Source organism: Gymnogyps californianus, chromosome 2 (assembly GCF_018139145.2).
Source record: "Gymnogyps californianus isolate 813 chromosome 2, ASM1813914v2, whole genome shotgun sequence".
Classification (NCBI taxonomy): Eukaryota; Metazoa; Chordata; class Aves; order Accipitriformes; family Cathartidae; genus Gymnogyps; species Gymnogyps californianus.
The window spans coordinates 163,229,201-163,251,799 of NC_059472.1; the positions used below are offsets into that span (position 1 = coordinate 163,229,201).

Below are 22,599 nucleotides of genomic sequence, written 5' to 3' on the forward strand. Positions count from 1 at the left end.
ACAGGGATCCAGTGTAACACCATGAGCTGAGAAGGGAGGCAATTCATCTTGCATTTAAATGCCTTCTTACTCAGATTTTATCATGAGGTTGTTCTTCTTACTGGCTCATTATCAAACAGGATTTCTTTCCCTGATCTTAGATACAAAAACACTCTCAAGATAGGTGTCGTCTTCCTTTCCAGAGTAAAGAAAATGATGCCTGGTTTTATTGAAACCAACCCAGAGTAGTGTTTATTATTGAAAATATACAGTTTTTTTGAACATCACATAAAAAGCCTAGTAGATACATCTGCTCAAGTTCAAAATGCTCAACAGATAATCTTTGTGCAGCATGTAGGACTATCCTCATAATGCAAACATCTTCTTCTCATTATTTTTTTTACAGTGTTTCCCTTTTATATTTTTTAAACCTAGAAAACATGTTCTGTTGTCCTTCCCCACCCCAATCCTCTTAGCTGAAAAAACCCAAAGACTTTCCAAAGGCTACTTACATTGTGTCAGAAGTGTGGGGCTAAGAGGAATAAGGGTATTTTATAGAGCTATCTAGAGATATTGCTGTCCTTCTCAAAATTCTGTGTATGAACAGGGCATGGATCTTGCAAGGCGAAGTGCCCTGTGTTAAACAGTCCAGCGATGCCCTGGCCAACTCCCAGTCTATCAGAGGGAGGAATGGGGAAGGTAGATAAATTTGGATTTTTCACACCAACTTTCAGATGCTCTTTTTCTTGCTGCCACATGTTCTCAAATGACAGTTCTGCAGAGAAGAAATTTTTACAAAGAAACAAGAAAGAGATGGGCTATCTATACACCAAATTGTTGAAATCATTGGGAATCAATGTACAGGGTGAGACAGGCAGTACGTTAAAAATAGTCTTTGTTCACCACAATATGGAAGGGAGAAACAAAAAAAAGAAAGGAGATAAAAATTGATTGTTCCTGCCAGTGTGCTGTTTTAGATTTTGTATTGTGAACTTCCACAAGGTGCAGTCAGTGTTGAATTTCTTTCTTCTTTGAATCTGTTTCGCCACCACCTACTCCAAGAGGCTTTTGCCCGGTTGCCTTAAAGCAGCATCACAAGTATGGGAGATGAGAGTCCACAAAAATATGATGGGCACCTCATTGCGAAAGAGAGCAGTGCAGAATAAAGGAAGAAAGACTGAAGAAAGGGGCTTGGGGAGAGTGAAGAAAGAAGAACCCTGAAGGCCACCAAGTGGTGCGTGTATGTGCGGGCATATCACACGGCTGCGGTCTGTTTGATGCTATGGAAGCTGATTCGTGTTGGAGAGGTGGGGATAGACATGGCACGTGCCACACGCACTCGGAGGGAGTGATGGTCTTGCCAGCGGTGCCATCTTTTCCTGGCAGCAGAACGGACCTGGTGGAAAAAAAAGGAAAGAACATGAACACGTAGAATACTCAGGTGTCCTCTGTAAAGGGACACTAGACAGCACTGAGACAAATGATGATATGTTGTCAAGCCACTGAAACATGCAGGGCTTGATTCAGCTGCCTAAACATGGGCATCTAGTTCACTTGATATTCTCTTGGGTACTGCACTCTGGGAAAAGCATGGGTTTCACATATCTCATGTCTCGTATCTGATGTCTTAAATACCCCAGAGCATTTCAAATGACCATAAATGCCTAAGCTTATGTAACTGAATCAAGCCCTCAAGATGGATGCACCTGATGGAGGTCCTAGAGAGACCCATCACAGGGGCTATAGTTGCCCTGGCTTCCCTTGGATATGAAGAATCACAGATCATCTAAACACTGGTGTCTACAACACAGACACACCTGACCTAATCGCTGTGAGCATCTTGTATAGGCAGTGGAGAGCTACTCTATAGTCAACAGAAGGTCATCCTCAAGCAGATGCTTACAAATAGGCCAGATGAATCTTGAACTTTAAGTGCATGGTTTTTTTCATGGACCATAAAGAGCCCAGGAACTCTAGCTCAAATATGTATATAAGCAAGAGAAAGGTGATAGGAGTCCTAGCCTCAATGGGAGGGAAGGCTTGAGATACTGTTAACATAGACTGTAACCAGTTCCTGCCAACTGACTGGCAGAGAAGACTCAAAGTCAGAACCTGGAATGAAACATTTAGACCAATTTCTGGATATTCCTGTTGATCTCTGCTTACTGTGGAGACGAGAGCAATTCAGACCCCTAACCTAGGCAGCTAGGTAAGCGTACAAAATTAGGTGAGATGAATCTGGGCCCAGCTTCTTGGACAGTTAATGGGTAATTGTACTCATGACACTTGGAAAGGATGTTGACATTCTGCTGCGAACCTGAAATCCAGTCAACTTTGAAAAAAGAGCATTTTTACACACAACCTCTATATCAAGCCAGGGCCTCCTTTGCGAAAAACACATTTGTTTAGAAGGTGGGGTTATAAATAATATAGTGTAGACATTACACCTCAGCTACTGACCCACAGCTCTCTTCCTGACCAAGAGAGAACCAGTCAGTATGGTCAAAGGGTATGATTCATCTCCTCCTAAAGCAGATGTCCAAAGTAGGCCAGATACTGTGGTCAGATGAAAAATACCTATTTCCTTTCATTAGTTATAAAGTGAGTCTAGATAACTAGCTCTGGTTTAGATGTCTGGATTATTAATTTAGCTGAATTTAAACAATATTGATATCTTATCCTGAATGTTTTTCAGTCTTTAATGTACTTATCTTCACTGCATCCCTCGAAAGTAAAGGAGTGCTCTTATCCCCATTTTACCACCGGCAGGCTAAAGCTTGGGTATTAATAGCAGTGATGTTGTTGTAGAGTAGACCTCAACGTGGATCAGCTACCATGGCAACTGTACAAGGTCTGGGATGAGCTTGCACAGCCTGTGTGAAACCCATGCTGACACAGCTTCTCAGCTATCAGCACCTGAGTGAGGTGGATCAAAGCCATCCTGGGTGTATCTACAGTCACCACTGGGACTGCAGGAAAGACGGTGTTGAAGCAAATTATCCAAAGCTGCACAGCCACTGCTTTTCTCCATTTCTTTTAAAGCTCGGGGTTTGTCTTCAGGTGCAGTGTGAAGTCTACTCAAAACACGAGCAACACACACTCCCCAACCCCACTTCAGACCAGCTCCAACATGGGTGCTCAAATGAGTTGATAAGCTCTAGTAGCAGAGGTATTTCCCACCCAAATCACACGCTGTCAGTATTAGGTGTCCTAGATGAACAGGAATGATGGCCTGATGGTTAAAACATACAACAGTTCATAAGGAGGGCATGGGAAGGGGGGATCTGCACTCCTTCTCTCAAGATGGTTTCAATCCTCCCATTTCTTGGTGAGCCTTCAGGGAGTTAGACAGACCCACAGTCTGTAGCACTACTATTTAGAAACTCTGCAGTGCTGTGGTCTGGCACTAAACAATTCCCTCTCATCACCAGCTTTGTCCATGAAATACACTCCATTTCAGGTTTGTGAGTATCAACCTGGAAAACAGTTTTGCAACTGCCCTCTTTGGTGCCTTGTCAGGGGAATCCTGAACCTGGAAATGTGGCTTTTCTATCAGAGCCCTTCTAGAAGGCACAGATTGGGAAAATCAGACCTGAGGATCTCTTTCTTTGGTTATTTTCTCAGCTATGTGTGATCTGTGTTGCTTGATCCAACATTCAAGACAAGTAGATGCAGATGTTTATAGTAAGGTGAGGAGAGTGCCACACTGGGTTTCTCTCTTTTGATTTTGAATCAATGATTTGTTTCAACATAAAATAATGTTTTTTACACTTAACAGGGGTGGGAAAGACCCTAGAAAAATAAAGGCTATGAGGCAACAGGACTCCGTGCATGTAGAATGGGAAGAGTGAACATCCAATGAAAGAAGAATTAAAATTAAAAGACAGCACAGCCAGGAGGAGCCTGATCACCATGAATGAATTTGAGACGAGAATGAGAATAATGTGGTTAAACAACAGTGCAGGGGATTTCTGAAAGAGCCTCTCATTGTGAAGTAGTAGGTACAACACGCCTCCGCTAGTTTCAAGATGGGGTTTGGTCAGTTTACAAAATGAGTTAAATGAGATGATAGTTATATGAGATAGCCAGAGTCAGGATGGGCTGACTCAGTCACATACTACTACAGTAGAAGCCAGCCTGGACTGCTGACTTTCACTGTCTCATCAAACTGACCTCACTGGCTCACTGAACCCTCCTGTCGAAACACGAGACACAGTGGAAAGATGTGTCACGGTGGCGTACTTTCCTGGATGCCCATTATTTGCAAATCTATCATGGTTCTACCTGCAGTGGCAAAGGGATACTTATTTCTGATTCTGGATTTAAGGGAGGATATGATATACACCCAAAGGCAAATACATGTGCCAGAGTACATACAAGGGGGGATGCATCTCATCTGAAAGCTTGATACCTAGTCTTGGCCAATTATTTATGCTCTCAATATAGACAATGAAGAAAGAGAGATGATCCCCCTAAGGAGGTGACTTAGATATGTGGAATGAGTAAGTCCTTGCTCCACCTTACTCCTCTGATTACAAAACCAGCTTAGCTAAATGTTGAGCACCTAAGGCAAATGGTACAAGTAACATGTCAAGTGTCAGAGGGGTAACCATTGTCGTGAGAAATTATCCCATGAAGAACATGGGGCTTGATCTGCAGAGGGATGTTGCCTCTCGAATGCTCATTTCTGCCCAGATGTCACCAAATGCTGAGATATTGTTAGAAAAAGTTTTTCCCCTTTCTGCTGGAGTGAAATTCATCCTTGTACAGGGAGCCTGTGCTCCACTTCAGTCCTTCAAAGAGGTGAATTTCTTCATCTCTGGTTCAAAAGCAGAGAGTAAATCTCTGTGTACAGCACAGTGTTGCTAAAGACGTTAATAGCAGACTGGCAGTCGTGTGAGTTCATGTATCCCAGCTGCTCCTACAGCAGCATTTCACTGGGTCATGAAAAGGGGGAGTCACCTGGCGGGATATTTGTGTTTCTGAGCAACTTGTGTGAACAGATACTTACTCAGCCAGTGAAGCCAGATTAGATTTATCATTTGTGCTTCAAACCAATCAAGTCAAAAAGAGTCACCTGGAGATAAAGACGTGAGTCTGAACAAGCAGTTGTCCGAATGGCTTTTATGATATGGTTTGTTTACAAGTTTTGAGAAAGGATAAAAAGTAGTAACAAAAATGCTGTCTTCTTGTACAGCTGGAGCCATTCCTAATGGACTGGGCACATGGAAACAGACTCTGCACTTACAGGGGTGAGTGCAAAGCATTTCTTAATGACAGAATAATTCACTGCAATTAGGATGCGACCAGAGCGCAAGCAGGAAAGGTTAAGCTCAAATTTATCTCTTACAATTGAACTCAGAAACAAAATGCTTGCTTAATTTTAGGTCAGAAAAGAAAAAAGAAAACCGGCTGTGACTGCTATAATAACATGTTAAACAAGACACCAAAAAAACTATTACACAGCAGAAGAGTAATAGCAAAAGATAAAGCAAAACAGCTACTTCAAACCTGGTTGTTAATCTCCATGAGAGCAACTACCTGTATCCATTAAGCATTTGTAGAGTCAGTACCATGTCCTAGAGTCAGCATTAGCACATCTATGACCCGAAATTAGCAGCACTTGCCTGTAACAGCCCAAAGATGCGTACAGGCTATCATCAGTGGTTAAAGCTTAACAAAGAGTCTTGGCAAGACAAATTATCAGCTTCACCTCTATGCAACTTTAGTTGCTTGAGATGACAAAGTTTATCTGTGCTGCTGAGCAAAGAGCAGTTCTCTGTGTTGATCCTTGGTCTGTCTTTTTCTTGTGAACAGTTACTCTCTCAGAATTACCCTTTTCAGCTCTTTGCACTCTGCGTACTGTGAATAATCACAGTTTCTGAACATGTGGTCAAATCAGATTTACCAACATATTTGTGCCTACAGAGTGTGGGCACTGCTCTCAGCAGGATTGCTTTAGAACAGTCAAGAGAAAGAATTCAGGTGATGGGATGGAGAGAAGTCAGTGGGTGATAGTTTTTCTTTCCTTTGGTCACCTAACTGAGGAGTTCTCAAACTTTCAGATCACATCTGAAAACCACTGAAACCCACATCTGATCATAAAAATTGTTAAAAACCTCTCCTCCTTAGAAGAAGAGGAAGAAAAACAATGAAAGAGATGGAGAGAAAGATGAAAACACGCAGAGGTGGTTTGCTTTTGATAAAATAGACATCAACTTTGTATTGCTGTTACTTATGTTAGACACTGGCTGCTGGCTAATTTCTTGCAGCCATCAATTAGAAATAAGCTGAAGAGCGAGCCTTTAGCGACATTAAAAATCAGTTTTTGGAAGAAATGTCATGTCTTATTAGCAGAGAGGAAGAAAGCTTGATCCATTTACATAGTGCTTAGAACAAAGGGGGCCATTCACTTGGGGCTTCTTGACGCAATACTAAAATATAACAGTAGTAATGTAGTTAAAAAGGAAGGGTCTGATAAGAAGAGTAGGATTAAATGAGCTGTCATGGTAATGGAAGCTGGAAGGAAGACAATTGGGAGGCTGCCGTACTCTGTCCCCAGAGAACATCCCTCACATGAAAGTGTTAACAAGTGAGGGGCAGAGGGACAACAGGTATAGAATACCTACCTCCGACTATAGAATAATCATGGTGTTTAGTAGTCTGTGACTACATAACCCTAATTAAGTTCTTGCTTTGCTCATATGCAACTTTTTACTCCCAGAAAACCTGATCCAAAGGCAAATGAAATAAATGAAAGCGGTTTATCTAGATCTCAATGGCCTTGGAAACAGACTGATTTTTGCTCTATGAAAACAGGTTTCAGTGATGAACTCATCAAGTTCCACCTACACTTAAACACCTTTGTGCCATGTTTCGGATCCTTGTGCTGCAGTTGGAGGTAACTGGAGAATAACTTTGGACTTTAAACATCTTTGGTTATGAACGGCGGTGCAAATTGTGGAAAAGTTGATGAAGATTCATTCAATCTTATTGTAAGCTACAGATGAGCAAGAGGGGCTTTCAAGCAATGTCCAGATTAGCAAAAGGGAACTGACTATGCCGACTTTAAATTTCAAGACACTGGTCTCACTGTGTCTGACTCTGCAGTGTAATCCACTTCCATGAAGTTTCTGAAGCCCCAGCCTCTCTCTGTATCCAGGAGAGACATAGGAAAGGCCATAAGGTACTGGCAACAGTTCATCAAAAAGAGACAACTAAAATAGGTCAGTTGAAATCTACCCTCATTTGGGTGAATCATTGCCTATAAATGAAGTTGAGGGTGATCAGCTCAACTGCCTATGTATATATATTAGATGTCTAATGTTAGGGGGATAAATCCCATCCATTACATAATAGAACTTAAACTAACATAAGGTGATGCCTTACGTGATACCTTGAAAGATTTCCAAAGGGTTAGGGTGTCCCTCAAGGGACGAGGGACAGTAAATGCTGGATTTAATAGTAAATGCTGTGAAGAAGCCTATGGGTCAAGCCTCTCCAGATCCTTGGAAGGATTAAGTGCAGTCCTGAATGGAAGCAAAGAAACACAACGGCCTAAGCATACAGACCTCTGGACTGACAGGCCTGGGGATCTGCAGATGAGGAATGCTAACACTCTCAGAGAGACAGGAATGAGTCTTTATCTATTTTTTGTAAATAAAGTACATCACTGAGCAACTACACTTATGTCCTACAGCCACCTCTCAGCTTATTGGTATGGCTTTACAAGGCTCCCAGTAGAGCCAACCTCTCAGGCCAAGGAGGGTCCTGTTACCATTAGGCAAAAAAATTAACCAAACATCTCTATAAAGATGCCATTATCAGTGTTTAATCCTCCTAAGGTAGGGAAGGGTTGTAGTCAAAACAATCTGCAAGGCTCAAAGGAAACAAAAATGAAGCTCAGGTGGAACTTTTTTTTTTTCCCAAATAGCCTACATCACACCTCTATTTTATGTAACATTGTTAAGTTTCTTTTTCTCCCTAAAAAAATTAGCCTGCTTAACTGGTCTGCAATTCACTTTTTTGCCGGAGTCTTTGGCCACAATTCCATACAACCCAGTAACAGGTGGATAGTTTTGCAGCACCTGCCAGACTGGGATGTTGAAGTTTTATTTCTAAGATCACAACAGTGCAATTTTGTTATCATACATAACTGTTTGAGAAGCTAGAACAGTTCTGACTAGTTATAAAGATTTGCCACACATTTTGGGGTGGAAGCAAATACTGCTCCTTTCTTCTGGGCCACAAAGGACCAGAACTAACCACAGGAGAGGGAAGTCATGAATGCCATCAGCCCACCTCAAGCCTCTGTGATTTTGTTGTGGAGTGCTCTGGAGTCATGCTCACAACAGCAGTGGTGTAGTGAAAAGGAAGATGGGGTGGGGAAGGACCCTCAGACCAGTTCCTACCTTTCACCATGCCTGGACTTCTCATTTTTCTCTCTCTGGCAGGACCCCAGTCTAAAGAGACCTACTGGAGTCACAGCAATGAAGGTGACTTTCTACCAGAACACATCTGGGTGTGGGAGATGGGTACTGAGAGGAGACTGCAGTCCTGTAATGAACTGCTGCCTGGTGGTCCCAAAGGGAAGGTCTGATCCCTTCAGTTGACTCTATATTGACCAAGCATCCTCAGGGGCATTTAGGAGTAGTACTCATACTCACACTGTTGGGCACCTTTGCTCAGAAAGCAATCTTTGTGGGAGATGGAATTAAACTTTAGCCCTCTAGTCCACCCTCATATTCATATTTATTCAGTGATTTGAAGGAATGCTTAATGCATGTCGTTTGGGTTCAGAATGATTAATGTGAAGTCTGCTTAGATTGATGGGCAGGTGGATGACTAACCATTTAGGTGGTGATTCATAGCTGGCAATTATAATGAATAGCCTCCCAAGATGATCAGATCAAAGTAAGCCACTTTGAGCTTAACAGATTTTGAGAGACAGATGGTGCCTGGGTAAAGGGTCAAAACAAAAAAAATTAAACATATTTATCCTCGCCTTGCACCTTGTTGTGAGAATAATTTACAGTGCCGTCTAACGAAGTAACCTATTCTATTCCTCTCTGGTTATGGTTTCTCTCTAAGTCAGCTAATCGCTTTCCATTTTAAATGTTAATTCATAGCTGATTATTGATATTGACCAGATAATACTAGAATCTGAGGCCTGCTTGAGCTAAGAATTCATGCTTTGCAGGATGATTTCAGACACAGGCCTTGCTAGTTATGTATTCCTCCAGGGTATGGTTAGAAATTAAGGACAGCCACCTTATTATGGACATAGGATTAATGAATTATAGAATAATTAAGGTTGGAAGGGACCTCAGAAGGCCTCTGGTCCAATGCCACGACCAAAGCAAGTCCAGCATGGAAATTTTATCCAGTTTTGAAATTATGTCAGGGCCTTATCCAGTCATTTTGAGTACATCCAAGGACAGAGATCTCAAAACACCTCTGGATCTCTCTTCTAGTGCTTAAACATCCTCACTATGATTTTTTTTCCACCATGTTTAATCAGTATTTCCCTTGTTTCCTTCATTCAGTTTGATAGCGGAGACTGCTCTTCTCTGTCTAGCCCTTCATCAAGCACTATCACTTTATAAATTTGGGTCATTTTCACACACAATCACCTTCATTCACAAGCACCCTGTTATGGTACACCTGTGTTATTATCTCCCATTATGGCTGGTAAGGTTTCCAAGGATCACAAAACTCTCTGAGGGATCAGCACTGGTAGCTACTGGAAATGACATGAAGCACCTAATAACAAGGATAGGTGTCCTCTGGAGGCAGGGATCCTTCCTCCATTATCCTCTTGTTTCCATCACGTCTTTGTTGAGATAGCAGGAGTGGAGCCAGCACTATCAGTGAAGTTCTTTTTCCTCTGGAGGTTTACCAGTGGCTGGCTGGAAGTATTTTACTTCCTTTTCTGGGAGATGCTGCAGCGTCTGAGATCTGATCTCCTCCCCTCCAGATTCCAATAAGCAGCAGCCATAAGACCAAAGCTAACGCAACCATACAGGAAGATATATTTGGAATATGAAACACTGTAAGCGCAGTCTTTCCCTCTCTCTCTGAAATACTTTATTTTCTCTTAGGAGAAAACCATCACTAGCAAGGAGGTCTGGCTGAGAAGGTAGATACCACGCTAGAAAGGGAACTGGAGGGAAGACCCATCTTCCTTTAAAGATGCTTTATCTGGAATCTGTCAAAGAGAGAACAGAAATGCTGGGAGTGCTGTACCCATCTGCCTGTAAGCAGAAGGTGCATACTAAAGAACAGAAAGAAGACACTGGAGATAAAAGTATGAAGAACCCTTAAGTGAGCTGTGAGCCTAGAGATCAACAAAGAGTGATTATAGTGCTAGTGAGTGTCACTACTGCCTTCTGTTGTCTTCCCTTGATGCTCTCCTATGAAAGGCCAAAGGTGACAACTGTCTTCATTGGCCTAATAACACTGAGCCTCTTTCAGTACTGAAACTATAATAAATATTTTTCCTGGGTTTCACATCGTGCAAACAATTATAAGGCTACCCTACACATGCCTAAAGACTATAACCTTCACTGAGCCTTTTTTCAGTTTCAGGTCTGGCTGTGACCTGGATAGGATAGTGATGTTCTTATCCAACATTCAGTTCTCAAGATCATTGTCAGAAAAATCAGAGGTACCACGTGCGATGAATCCCACACCAGATCCCCTTTTGAAAGACAGGCTTTAATTAAACACATGCTATCAAGCTCAGTTACTGGATTGAATTCATCAGCTTGTACTACAGAGGCTGAAGAGACGATTTAGTAGCTTCTATGGATCTATACTCTCATCCAAACTTACATAAGGATGAGATACCATGAAAGCATATCCCTGATTATACATTATTATCTTGTTATAAGCAAACTGATCTAGGTAGAATAAATGTCATCAACTAAAAAAACCTAAAGATTTTTTAGTGAAATGCAATAAAAATTGTCCAACAGGAGTTTTGTGGAAATGCATTCTCTTCAGCACTGTTTCAAGCCATTGTATCTACCCTTGTTCCAAAAAACTCCTTTTTAAACTTTTTTTTTTTTTTTAATCCAGTGTTATGTGAAATTAAATTCAGTCTTGTGATCTGTGAGTTGACAGAAAAAAATCTGAGGAGCATCTTGATTTTTGCAGTCATTGAAAAAGTAGTTCAAAACCTTCATTCATTCTTTTTAAGTGGCATTTAACGTGAACGCATACATATTTTTCATTATGCCATTTTTATAACATCTTAAATTCTCAGATACTTCTCATCCTCAATTTTCTTGGAAGTCCAGAGATGTCCTTTACCACTCAGATTAAATGAAATTTGCCTATTTTTGCCCTCTAGTGCTAATAGATTTTCTATGTCCAAAAAATACACCTTTTTTTCCATAAAGTCTCTAGACAAATTAATATGAGTCAAGTGCCAACGGCCTCGCATGCCCATCCATGGCACACACAGTTTGTTCAAAACAGCTTCAGAACTTGTCAGAAGCAATAAAACATAAAAAACTGTCAACTTTGTAATTAAGCTGCTGCTTCTCCTTAGGTTCACTGGAATAACTTGTGTATAACGCGTTGGCTTGGAAAGACATTCATATTCAACAGCTGAAGGATTGTATCTCCCGTAGAGGGGCCCGAATGATACACACTGTCTCAAGACCTGGCCCATCGGCTTAATTCTCACTGCAGCGAACAAAGCTAGTCTAAGATCTGTGTGAAACATTGTGTGTTGTGGAAATGAGGGAAAGGGAGATGTTTGTATTTCCAGGTCAAATGCCCACTCCAAAGCATAAGGAAATAAAATTGTCCCATTTGAAATTCTTTGCATGGACTGCAATTTAATAGCTTCACTTTCCCCTTCAGTGATCCCACTGCTGAACTGTCAGGCCAAATCACTGCAAAATCAGGACCAAGACCTTTTATGGTGATATCTTGTACTACCAAGATGCCATCTTCAGTTAGAGTGCTGGAGGTGCTGCCTTCTCCACTAGAACGTCAGATCTTTTCAAGCAGCACAGCTGTGTAACTCCTCTGATCTGGGGTAAAAGAGCTCATAGGAAGAGAAACACTCTACGTCATAAGGACACGTTCGTTTAAATCAAGGAAGCTACAAGACGTTACAGAGAAAAAACTCTTTTCTGTTTCATTTGCCAAACTTCACAGATAGAACACTGACGAAGATACAGAAACTTGGATAACTTTCATCTGCGATCCATATTGTTTGAGCTCTACTACAGACAGTTATTGGAAGTTTGTAAGTACCTAGTGGCATCTGTAGCAAATATGAAACGGTAGAGATGCAGCTGAGATCAGAGCATTATTAAAGCTTCAAATTAATGGATTTTCCAGCCTTTTTGCTTGTGTCATCATTCAGAGCAGGCCTGGCACTGTGTGGGATGAATAACCTGTTAAAGACTATTAATTACATGCATTTAAAGAACCCAACTCTGTCATAACTGGAAAAGCTAAAGTATTTAAAACCTCCTGACATAGCAAGTCATCAGCCCATCTATCACAGAGACAGGAATATCGGACTTACTGAAGAGATAATAATTCAACAAGGCTTCAGTGATATTTATAAAGATTTCAGGCTACTGAAAGACTACTACTTACAGGCTATTTTCCTCTTTTAGAGCAAAATCTGCTGTGGGTCTCACTAAGAGTGCTGGTACCTCATGTGGATTGAGTGGCATTACCTTCATGACCACTTCTAGTAGGGATGCCTCTCTGAGAGCAACCGATGTCAGGAGAACGCAAATGATATTTCGGTACTTCTGTACTTCTGATGTGATGCTGTTCACATGCACTAAGAAATACAGGCTTTTTCATAGCAGATAATTGAGGAAAACAATGTACTGCAAATCTAACTGAGCAGTACATCAGTATGGCTTTCACTGCTTAGACATGGAAGTTTACAATAAGAAAACACACTTTTGCTATGCTAACAAGCAAGGCCTTCATATATGCCTCGGCTGGCGATGTAGCCTGTACAGGCCTCTCACTTCACAAGGAGGCAAAATACAGCATTATTGCAAGCTTTTGCAATGTGATGTGATGTGGCCTTCAGAATGTGATGCAGGAAACATAAGCTCTTTTTAGAATGCTTTATGAGTATATGGAGATCTAGGGAGGATATGTACTATCACAAGGGAGAGCTTTTATAATAGTATACTCTAAGATGCAATTGTTTTTCTGGACAATATGATTACAAACCCAGAAAGCTCTGAAAATTCACTGAATTTGCTACTTGTTTCTAAGCTGTGCAAAACTGAAGCTAGAACAAAGCAGGAAATTTCACCCTTTAAAACCTTTACAATACTTCAAAAATTCCCACAGTACATTAAGATGAGTCCAAAGTCCTTTCACAGTTTTGAAACAGACAATGCTGCAATATTTGGGGGGTTTAGACTTATGTTATACCTCAAAGAAATAGTTAGGGAGTTGCGATGGTTTAGCTAGTCAAGTGGAAGTTGCACATTAGATGTAAACATACAGCTACAGGGAAGCTTTCGCTCACCAATTCAGCTATTTGTAGGTGTCTACATGTGAGCAGAGTGTCTAGGCATGCGTAATAGTCAGTGGAGAGCTAGTCCATACCGTCAGTGAAGACTAGAGTTGTTCAGGTGAGCAAACAGAGGTGTCTATTGTAGGCTAAGCTGATGAGAAAAAGATTGCATCGACTGGCTTGAATTAGTGACTTAGAGAGCCATTTGAGAAGCCCCATTGTATCCCACTTGGCTTCGCACTTCCCAGTCAGAAGGTGTGAATCCTCTATAGATCCTATATCATATCTGGTAGACCGATGTGGATGCCTCAGATAATCTACAGCCTCTCAAGCGGCACTAGATATCTACGTTTAGGGAAATGAATCAAGATCACCTACATCACGCAAGTTGGGTGTCTTAACCTTGAACTGATTCCCACAGAAATGCCCATTCCAACTGTAACAGTAGTGTGATATAGCTGGGAAAATCAGTTATGGAAATCATTCCAGATCTGCTAGTAGATTGTTACCAAGGCATAGAAGTACATGGGGTGAATCATCCTGCCTTTCAACAAACTTGATGATTGATTATCTCTGAACTCATTTAAGTTACAGGAGACAGGAAGTTGGCTCATGGCCTTGGACAGAGAACTTCAGACTGCTGTAGTGAAGGGGATATTTCTCCCACTACAAGACAGCCGAAAGAATCCCAGAACAGCCAAAAGAGTGAAAGCCTGGTATGAACAGTCAACTGGTCCTAGCCCAAGTGCACAAAATGGAAGTGCACTAGGGTGATACAAAGTCCTGACTGACTATGAAATCATATGGCCTGGGTTCCAGCCCCTGATGTTCACTGTGAACCTGTGACAAAAAAAGAAGAAAAAAAAGACAGAAAAAAAGCCTGCTGTCTACATGCAAGATTCTCCTTCTGCATTAACAGTGTAGATCTGATGAATATGCCAAGTAGTACTGAAGGGACATGCTAGACTTCCGCTGCCTTTAACCTCATCAGATTGTGCAGCACAGCGGCTCACAAAAACAACGTACGGTCATGAGCAACTCAGATATATGGCAAGGTTTTAAGGTAACTGTAGTCCCACAGTTAAGGTGCCTGTACTTTTTGGGGAAGATTTCACCTCCCTATTTATTAAGAGGCAAACGGAGTGGTCAGAATTTATTGAAGGCAAGTTGGAAAGAGAACTGAGAACACTCTGCTGCCAGTATATAAAAGTGGCATGTGCCTAACCTGAGAAAGCAGTGTTGCTTCTTGTTAACATCACCTCAGAATTAATGAAGAAGAGGGGAAATGAAGAAAAAAAACAAAACAAAACTGGTGCTTCATTGACTGAAGTATAGAAAATGTTGCAGAGCAGCTGGGTGAGAAGACACACCCATTCTTTCTCATAGCCCACAATGAAATTAAGAAGCAGCACAAACAAAATATATACCAACACAGCAGGAACAATTAAGACATGGAATTAATTTCTGCAGAGACACAAATTTTAACTGGACAAAGATGACACACTTAAATGCAGGTAAATGAGCTACTGGCAGTGTAAGTAGGGGAAAAGATACAAATCTCTCACACTTTGGAGTGTAAGTTAAACACCGAGGGATATTAGTGAAACATTTCTTGCTTGAGTAGCAGTACCTAAATTTAATTCTGAGGAACACCACCAACCCTGTCCCCAACCCTCTTTTCTGAATGCAACAGGTATTGATCACTCAGAGATAGATATCCACACAGAAAAACTCACTCAACTTAGCATGGCAGTCCCATTATAAAAATGGGTCACCTGCAGCATAACCTTAGCAAGAGCCCAGCTCAGAAGTAATGCTCATGTATGCCCAGAAATCATAGTTGTAATTAATGAGAAACTTCAAAGAAGTCTTAAAATGAAGAACAAAAATTTTGTAACCTGAGAAGACTTCTTTTCCTGTGCCCTGACCTCCCAGGTAATAACCTGAATTTGATAAAGCTTTGTGAACAAAGGACACCTACAAAGAGGGCTGGGAAATTCAGATGCACATTAACAGAAACTTCTGCACGAGCAACAGACTGATGGGACTACGACCCCATGTAAAAACATCTCATGTCTCTATAATCAGACATTCAAGTAAATTCCACCTCCCGAGAATTAATTACACTGACAGCAGGGTACACTACTTACCTCACCATTCAAGAAGCAGTAAAATACTGACACAAAGAAACCCTGGAAAGAATAGAAAGCCGTCAATTATTAGGCAAGTATTTTAACACGCAGAATTGGGGACTGAGCTTTATCCTGGGATCATCCTGAGCAAAACCATAATCTTGTTGAGATCATCCACTTCTAGACAGATGAAATCTTTACCCTACAACTTCATGAGAAAATACTAAGTGTCTTGGAGCTCACAGGTGAGACATGAGAGCTAGAATCTAGACAGCCCTTCCACTGACAGAGGGGATTGCCACTTCAGCTGTGCTAAAGCATACCTGCAGCTTCCAGCTGCCTCCCCAAAATGGCACAGACCCCCTCACAGGCGCGATGTCATGCCTGCCAGCTCTATGCGGATGTCTCAGACACTTACAGGAGGGTGTCAAATGGCCTTAGATGGTCTTGTGTGGGCAAGTGTATCATCAGGTTGCTTACATTCATCTGAGCTGAATTGCTCTGTGGAATCTATTGACAGCAGTGACTAGACCCCTGTAATGACTGCAAAGATTGTAATGGCTATAATGGAAGCTCAGACGACAACATGATGACACTTTCATCTCTAAACCTGTGAGCGGAACCCTACCCATTTTGCTTTCAGCAATGGACTGTAATTATTGTCACCATAAAGGAGAGATTCCCTGTGCTTGCTTTCTTACATATGTCTTCATAACACTAACAATAAAATAAGCAGTGTAGCATTTTTTGAGATATTAAACATCAACAAATATACAATTAATTTTAGGGAATGAAAAATGTGGATTGGTTCACTGGTAAAGGCTAAAGTTCCTTTGTTCATAGATTAAAAGGGACATTTTTCATTTTGGATATTCGGTTGCATTTTCTGGTGGGATACTCTGTGTTTTAAAGCCAAACATGCAATTAGTAAAAACAGTAATCCAAAGCTCAGAATTTTTGTAATCCATAACCCTTGATTTGGCTTGAGAGCGTGTGTGCTGTATATTTGTATTGATATCCCGGTATCAGAGTGCTTGTTCCTGCAGATATCAGAGATAAAACATTAATGTCAAACATAGTTCCACCCTAGTTCAAGAAGGTCTTTAAGCAGAGGTAAAAGCTGTAGGACGCACCTAAGCAGAAACATGTGGCTAAACACCATTCAAGGTCTTCAGTCACTTTTGGTTTTGTGCCAAATCCAGAAAGCTGGGGCAATTACTCACGTTCCACTGCCTTTTACATCCTGGCAGAACTTCTATTAAATTCAGGGGAGGGAGGAGATAGGGTATGAGTTCTCAGTTGGTACAGTCTGATGGCTGAGTGCATGCACAATTGCAGGAGAGCTGGAGTGAGAGGCTGGGCAATATAGGTAATGTCTCAAGCAAGCAAGCCCAACAGGTAGGATTTGTTTCCCTTTGTTTTAGCAACATGTAGTCTAAGACTCAGCTCACTGTGTGCTCTGTGAAGAGAGAGGTACCTTGGGAGGGTGATTCATCATCCTCTCTCAGGCAGTTTAGGATAGAATGAAACATCTCTCTCTCCATTGACCTAAGATGAAGCCCAAGTGAGGAGCTGCAGCTATAGACTGAACATAGTGCTGATGTTAAGGGAGACGAATCCCTCCAGTACGCACCTGAGAGGAGATCTCCACTCCATATGACATGCTTATATATCTATTATGTAAGCATGAACAAAGCCGAGCTATTTTCAACTAATATTTCTATCATGGAAAAGCACTGAGGATCCTTTCAGCAGTAGCTGATACCAGCTGTAAACTTGCTCTCTTACCTGAAAAGACTGCAGGAAGGAATTGAAATAGATGAAGACGATCTGGGAAATGTCATCTTCACCAGGGTTGACGAAGAAAAGCATATAGGTGATGCCTAGCAGAGGCAGAAGAACTAATGTTGCCTTGACTGCCTTCCTGTGGGCAGGAAACAGAAAACACAAGTGAACACAAAAAAGAACAATGGTGTTATCTGAACCGCTGTAGACTGACCCAATCCAAACAAATCACTCCTTTAGTGGAGAGAGGGGATGAGTCTCAGAGCAATTCAGAGGGAAGTAAAGTACCTCCATCAGCTAGAGAGGGAACTTAAGTGCCTCCTTAAGACAGGTCAGCACCTGCACATGTCAAACAGGGTGAGAAGAAAACAAAAGGACGGCCTAAGACATGGCTGCTCAGGGCTGTCCAGCATGTACAGTCACTGGAGGGAAGAAGCATTTTAAGAGAACAATTCACATGTCAACTTCTGTCCAGTGTCTAACATGAGTGACTGGAGTTAGGGAACACAAGCACGCCCTGTGGGTACCTCCATCTCTCGAGGCATGCTGCTAGAGCATTTGCTCAGGATAGGGTCCTCAGGCAATGAAGAACACAAGTTTCTTAGGGCTCGGGAGAGGATATTTGAAAGGAAGCCCATGGGATCCCATGTCCGAAAGGCTGGATTGAGTTTAGCAGAGGAGCATGGAAAGAGTGACAGCCTCCACTTTGGGTTGTGAAGCCACAGGTGAGTTTGCTAGTTAACACTTCCCGACCAGTGCCTGACCACTTGGAGAAACGTGTTCTGGGAAAGCGTTTGCCTTTAAATCCTGCTGTTCATCCCCACACCCTGAACTCCAGGGGACAAATGGAAACCTTTTTTACGTCCCTCCCTTTCTCTCTCTTCTTTCTCCAGACAGTTTCTGTCCTATCAATGAGGCTTGCATTAGGCTGAAGCTTTGAGAATCTCTGCAGCCCCAGTGAGTGATTTCTTACACCTCAGGGTGATGTGATAAGTGCACAATTTAGCTGCTGACCAGGGCAGGAATGCTGTGCCCGTGAGACCTGCTCTACTCCCATCTTTTGATTCTGTCTGGAGTATAAATGCTCGCTCTCTCTCTGCAACACTTGCACACCAAACACAATTGCTTAGGGCTGTCTTATAAATAATAAACAAGCAGATGGTGCACAATGAAGCATAAGTGATTATTAACAGAATTATTAGGGGCTAATCTTTATTATTGGTGCTATAATAGCGTCTTGGAATGTCAGCTGCAGAACAACACTCATTGTGCTAGATGCTGTACAAACACAGAAGACTGCAATTTTGCTATGTCTGTATAAATCTCTGTATAATGCCGTAACAGGTAGATAAAGACAGGCAGGTAGGCAGGCAGGGGAGCACAAAAACATTGCCGGTGTCAGGATAGAGTGACAGTCTTAACAAAGTAGCTGCTACATCATTTAATACTTGCTTAGCAAATGTTTGGACTACTCAGCTTTAGAGAAGCAAGGCTTGCCCCAGGCTTTCCTGGAATTATAAGGGTTTCTATTTAGGCTGTGAAAAAGAAGATTCCCTTACAGAGCTTGTGGTGAGGATAAGATCACTGTCACCTGTTCAAGGACGAAGGCAGTTACTTTAGATTGCCTCAGAATCTAATATCTCTAATGCTCCCTGCAAACTGCGGCAGGGAGAAAAATGTACTGAGATTTGAATCAGTGTTTTTTCATTCTAGTTTTAGTTTCATAGCATGAGGTTTGAGCACGAAAAAGGGGTATTTTTGCCCTTCATTTCTCAGGAAATGTGCAGAGAAGAGTCTGAACAAGAAAATCAGACCACTGCATTAACTTCACATTTGTCCCCAAACCCCAGACAGGACTAAAAGGAAGGAATCAGGCAAAACACAACAAAACCCCATTACTGCAGCAAAACTGCCTCTAAAGTCAAGAGCAGGCTGATTTGAGGACATCAAGATTCAAGCCTCAGCTTGATACACTGACATTTTATCTAGAAATGATTTAGAGGATTGTGACCAATCTTACTCCACAAAACCTGTGCCATTTCCCAGTGTAAGGAGCTGTCTGTCCATAAATGCTCCAAACATCTTGCAAGATACTGCAAATGGTAAGAGAGGAAGGGCACTCAGCATCTCCTGATCTCTGAGAATTTGTTTTTAGACTGTTTAGGCTGATCTAAGTTCACACTGCTGCTAGAAGGGGCCAGGCCACCTTTCTTCTGCTGCCCTGGGCTAAACATTCCTATCTTCTCCTTTCTGCCATACTAGTGCTTGTGAGGTCGCACAGTCAGCCAGCTCGGGAAACTGATCTACCTGAGAAGTCACCCCATATAAAGGTAATGATTGTTAGTTGAGGATCAGTTCTGTGACGCAACCCACTGAGCGGTTACACTAATGCTGGTACCAGCTGAAGGGAAGGGGCACAATCGCCCTTCATTCCCATCCCCTAGACTTTAAAAAGAACATTAAACCCTACTGTAATTACCTGTATGCACACAGTAATCATCAGTAATGATACTGCTATTGAGTACAGATACGATACGAGTGTTTTGGCCCAGGCTCTGTTCTTCTTTTACTTCTGGTTCTGCTAGGATATTAGTATGAAAAAGGATCTTAATATGCATACGCACGTGATTTATTGGGAAGTCTTGATACTGTATTGTTCTGCATCTGCAAAGCTAGAGACTGGGACAGAGAAGCAACCTAGTAGGGACTGAACAGTTTTTCACTGATTCTCCAGATTAGCTGAATGAATGATCTAGTCATCAGTGAAAGCAGTTATGATATATTTACATAATATAATACATATGCTGTGTACACATAGAAATTGATAAAGTTCCTATCCTCACTTGAAATCGAATCCTTCAGATTTCATCGGAAGGGGGAAATTTCACGTGTGTTGGGGCATGTGCATGTCTGAAGGAAGTAAAGAGGCTGGTGGCTGCGGCAGTGCACGTGGCTCTGTGCCTGTAAGCCTAGGCTGTTTGCGTTGTTTGGACATTGAAAGGGAGTGGACAGAAAAACATGGGGGCACGCTTTTACGGATAGCCTGCAAAAATAAATACTGTGTACCTAACCGTATGAGCTCAAGGGGCAAGAAAGACACCCTCTGACATCAACAGTGGCATCTGGAAAGACAAAGATGGGACGAGGACAGGGCAGGCAAGGCAGTTCTTTGTTAACACCAGAAACAGCAAGAAGCACCAGCTGACTTACCTGTACTGTATTGTTTCTGAAGTGGTTGAAGCTCTCAGCTTTGTCATTAAAATCCTAACTATGTTAAATAGAAATACAAAATTTATCTGGAAAAGAAGGAAGAGAGAGGTAAAAATAAGACCAGTGAGTCAAATAATGGCTTAAAGGATGTGATACACCTTAAAAGGCACATTTTGCAGTTCCAATCTGATTGAAAACAGCCTCTTGGTTTTACCATTGATTGCAACAGACTCAGAAGTTCACTAGAAATATCAGATGATGCAGCACATATCCAACAGCTATTAATGTTTTCAAAACAGCAATGAAAATGGAGTACAAAATCAATGGTCCCAGCAAGGACCTTATTTTTACTCCCTTTTACTCCTTTCCTGGGTGCCACAAGGAACTAAGGGTGGGATTTGTTTGGTTATTTGCATCTGTCTCTGGCTGAGCTCATCCAAGGCTCCCTGCACAGAGTATTTGGCAGCACTGTGCTGTGTTGATATGGCAGGCATTTGAAACCATTCTCCCATTCCACAGCAGGCTGGAACGGTTAGGTAGGGCTCCCCAGACCCAAAGTACAAGGCTGCATTGCAGAGGTCTGAATGTGAGCTAGTCACACCGGACTCCATTTGTATTCAGTGGAGGCTATACATTGCACTCCACAAGAGATATTTAAAACAGAGCAGATGAATCATGCCTGAAAAATGCCTATTTTTTTGCACTGTCTTTAAAGGTGAGATGATGGATTTACCACTTCCCTTTTTAATCTGCTGAGCTAGGTAATTATTATTTCTGTTACAATCTCACCACTGAGAATTGAGATTTGCTCTAATTACTGTTGTTGAAGCATCTGCTAGCGAGTTTCTTACATAAGTTTCCTCTCAGTGTAAACAGGAAAGAAAAAAAAAAAACCTGAAAAGATTCTGATTTGTAGACTGTGATCAGCAGAAGGATTTGGCACCTAGGAGCAAGTATTGGGTTCCTTTCAACACGTAAAGTAGGGTAGCTTACAACATACCGATCTGTCTCAAAATTGTCAACGATGTACGCTGTCAGAACTGCAGAACTGTTACCTCAGGACTGCTGAGGTCACAACCTAAGCTTGTGAGAAGATATTTATCTCACACACATTTCCAGAGTCCCAGGGTTCCTGGCATTTTACAGTCTATGAATGGAACAATTCTGTGATTGACTTCCAACTATTTATGAATGCTGTAGCAGAGCTGCCAATTTAAAGGTGTTCTCAAAATATGCTCCTTTTTTCTCTGTGCAATGTGGTATTTTTCAATGATTACAGTATCTTGGCATCCATCATATCAGTCCCTGTGGTTACTGTAACATTCTTTATAACAAATGGTGCAATAAGCACCTGAATAGACACTGGGAGACCGGCAGCGTTGGGAATCATGTACATTACACACTTATTATGTGAGATACAAAAATGCTGCTCTAGGAGTTAACGTGTGACATTTTTTGAAATTATTTTCTTAGCAGAGCAGGGCCTTAGGGAGTATAAGAAATAAATAAAACAGTGCAGTTTGTGTATTTGTTCTTGCTAAATTGTCTTTGTCATATTTAAGAGCTTGAAGTCAACTGGTTCTCACTTTATTTATCATCAGAGACAAAACCAGCTTCATATCACTGATTTGACTTGAATCTTAAACTCCTCACATCATTGGTGACTGCACCATTGCTCAATAACAGAAAGAGAAACGTTCAGGCAGTCTCTGCTGAGGGGGAAGTGGATGGGGGTGTCCTTCACCCACAGAAAGAAAACTTCTGCCTCTGAAATTCTGCTACCAAATCTTGAGGTTCCTTGTCAGCGCAGAGCCAGGTTTGGGTTACTTCTATCAAGGATGCAAAAAAGGCACCAATCCAAACCTTGCCACTTTTGCAATCATAATGGAAGGTGCTAGATGGAATTATAGACTCTTAGGCAAGGGTAAGTTCCAAAATAAGTAGGACTAATCACATGGGATTAACATGATGAACTGGACT

General features: G+C 41.7%; 1 protein-coding gene across 1 annotated transcript in view; it reads right to left on the minus strand.

Annotated features, from left to right (window-relative positions):
- Positions 1-233: 233 nt before the first annotated feature.
- The window catches only part of CRHR2 (corticotropin releasing hormone receptor 2), a 111,859-nt gene continuing 89,493 nt past the window's right edge, over positions 234-22,599 (minus strand). Inside the window, exons 9-12 of the mRNA XM_050891590.1 lie at positions 20,620-20,705; positions 17,413-17,548; positions 15,643-15,684; positions 234-1,375 (exon numbers count right to left, since the gene is read on the minus strand). Of these exons, the coding sequence (XP_050747547.1) occupies positions 1,235-1,375; positions 15,643-15,684; positions 17,413-17,548; positions 20,620-20,705 (405 nt within the window). The 3' untranslated portion in view covers positions 234-1,234. The remainder of the gene's footprint in view (positions 1,376-15,642; positions 15,685-17,412; positions 17,549-20,619; positions 20,706-22,599) is intronic.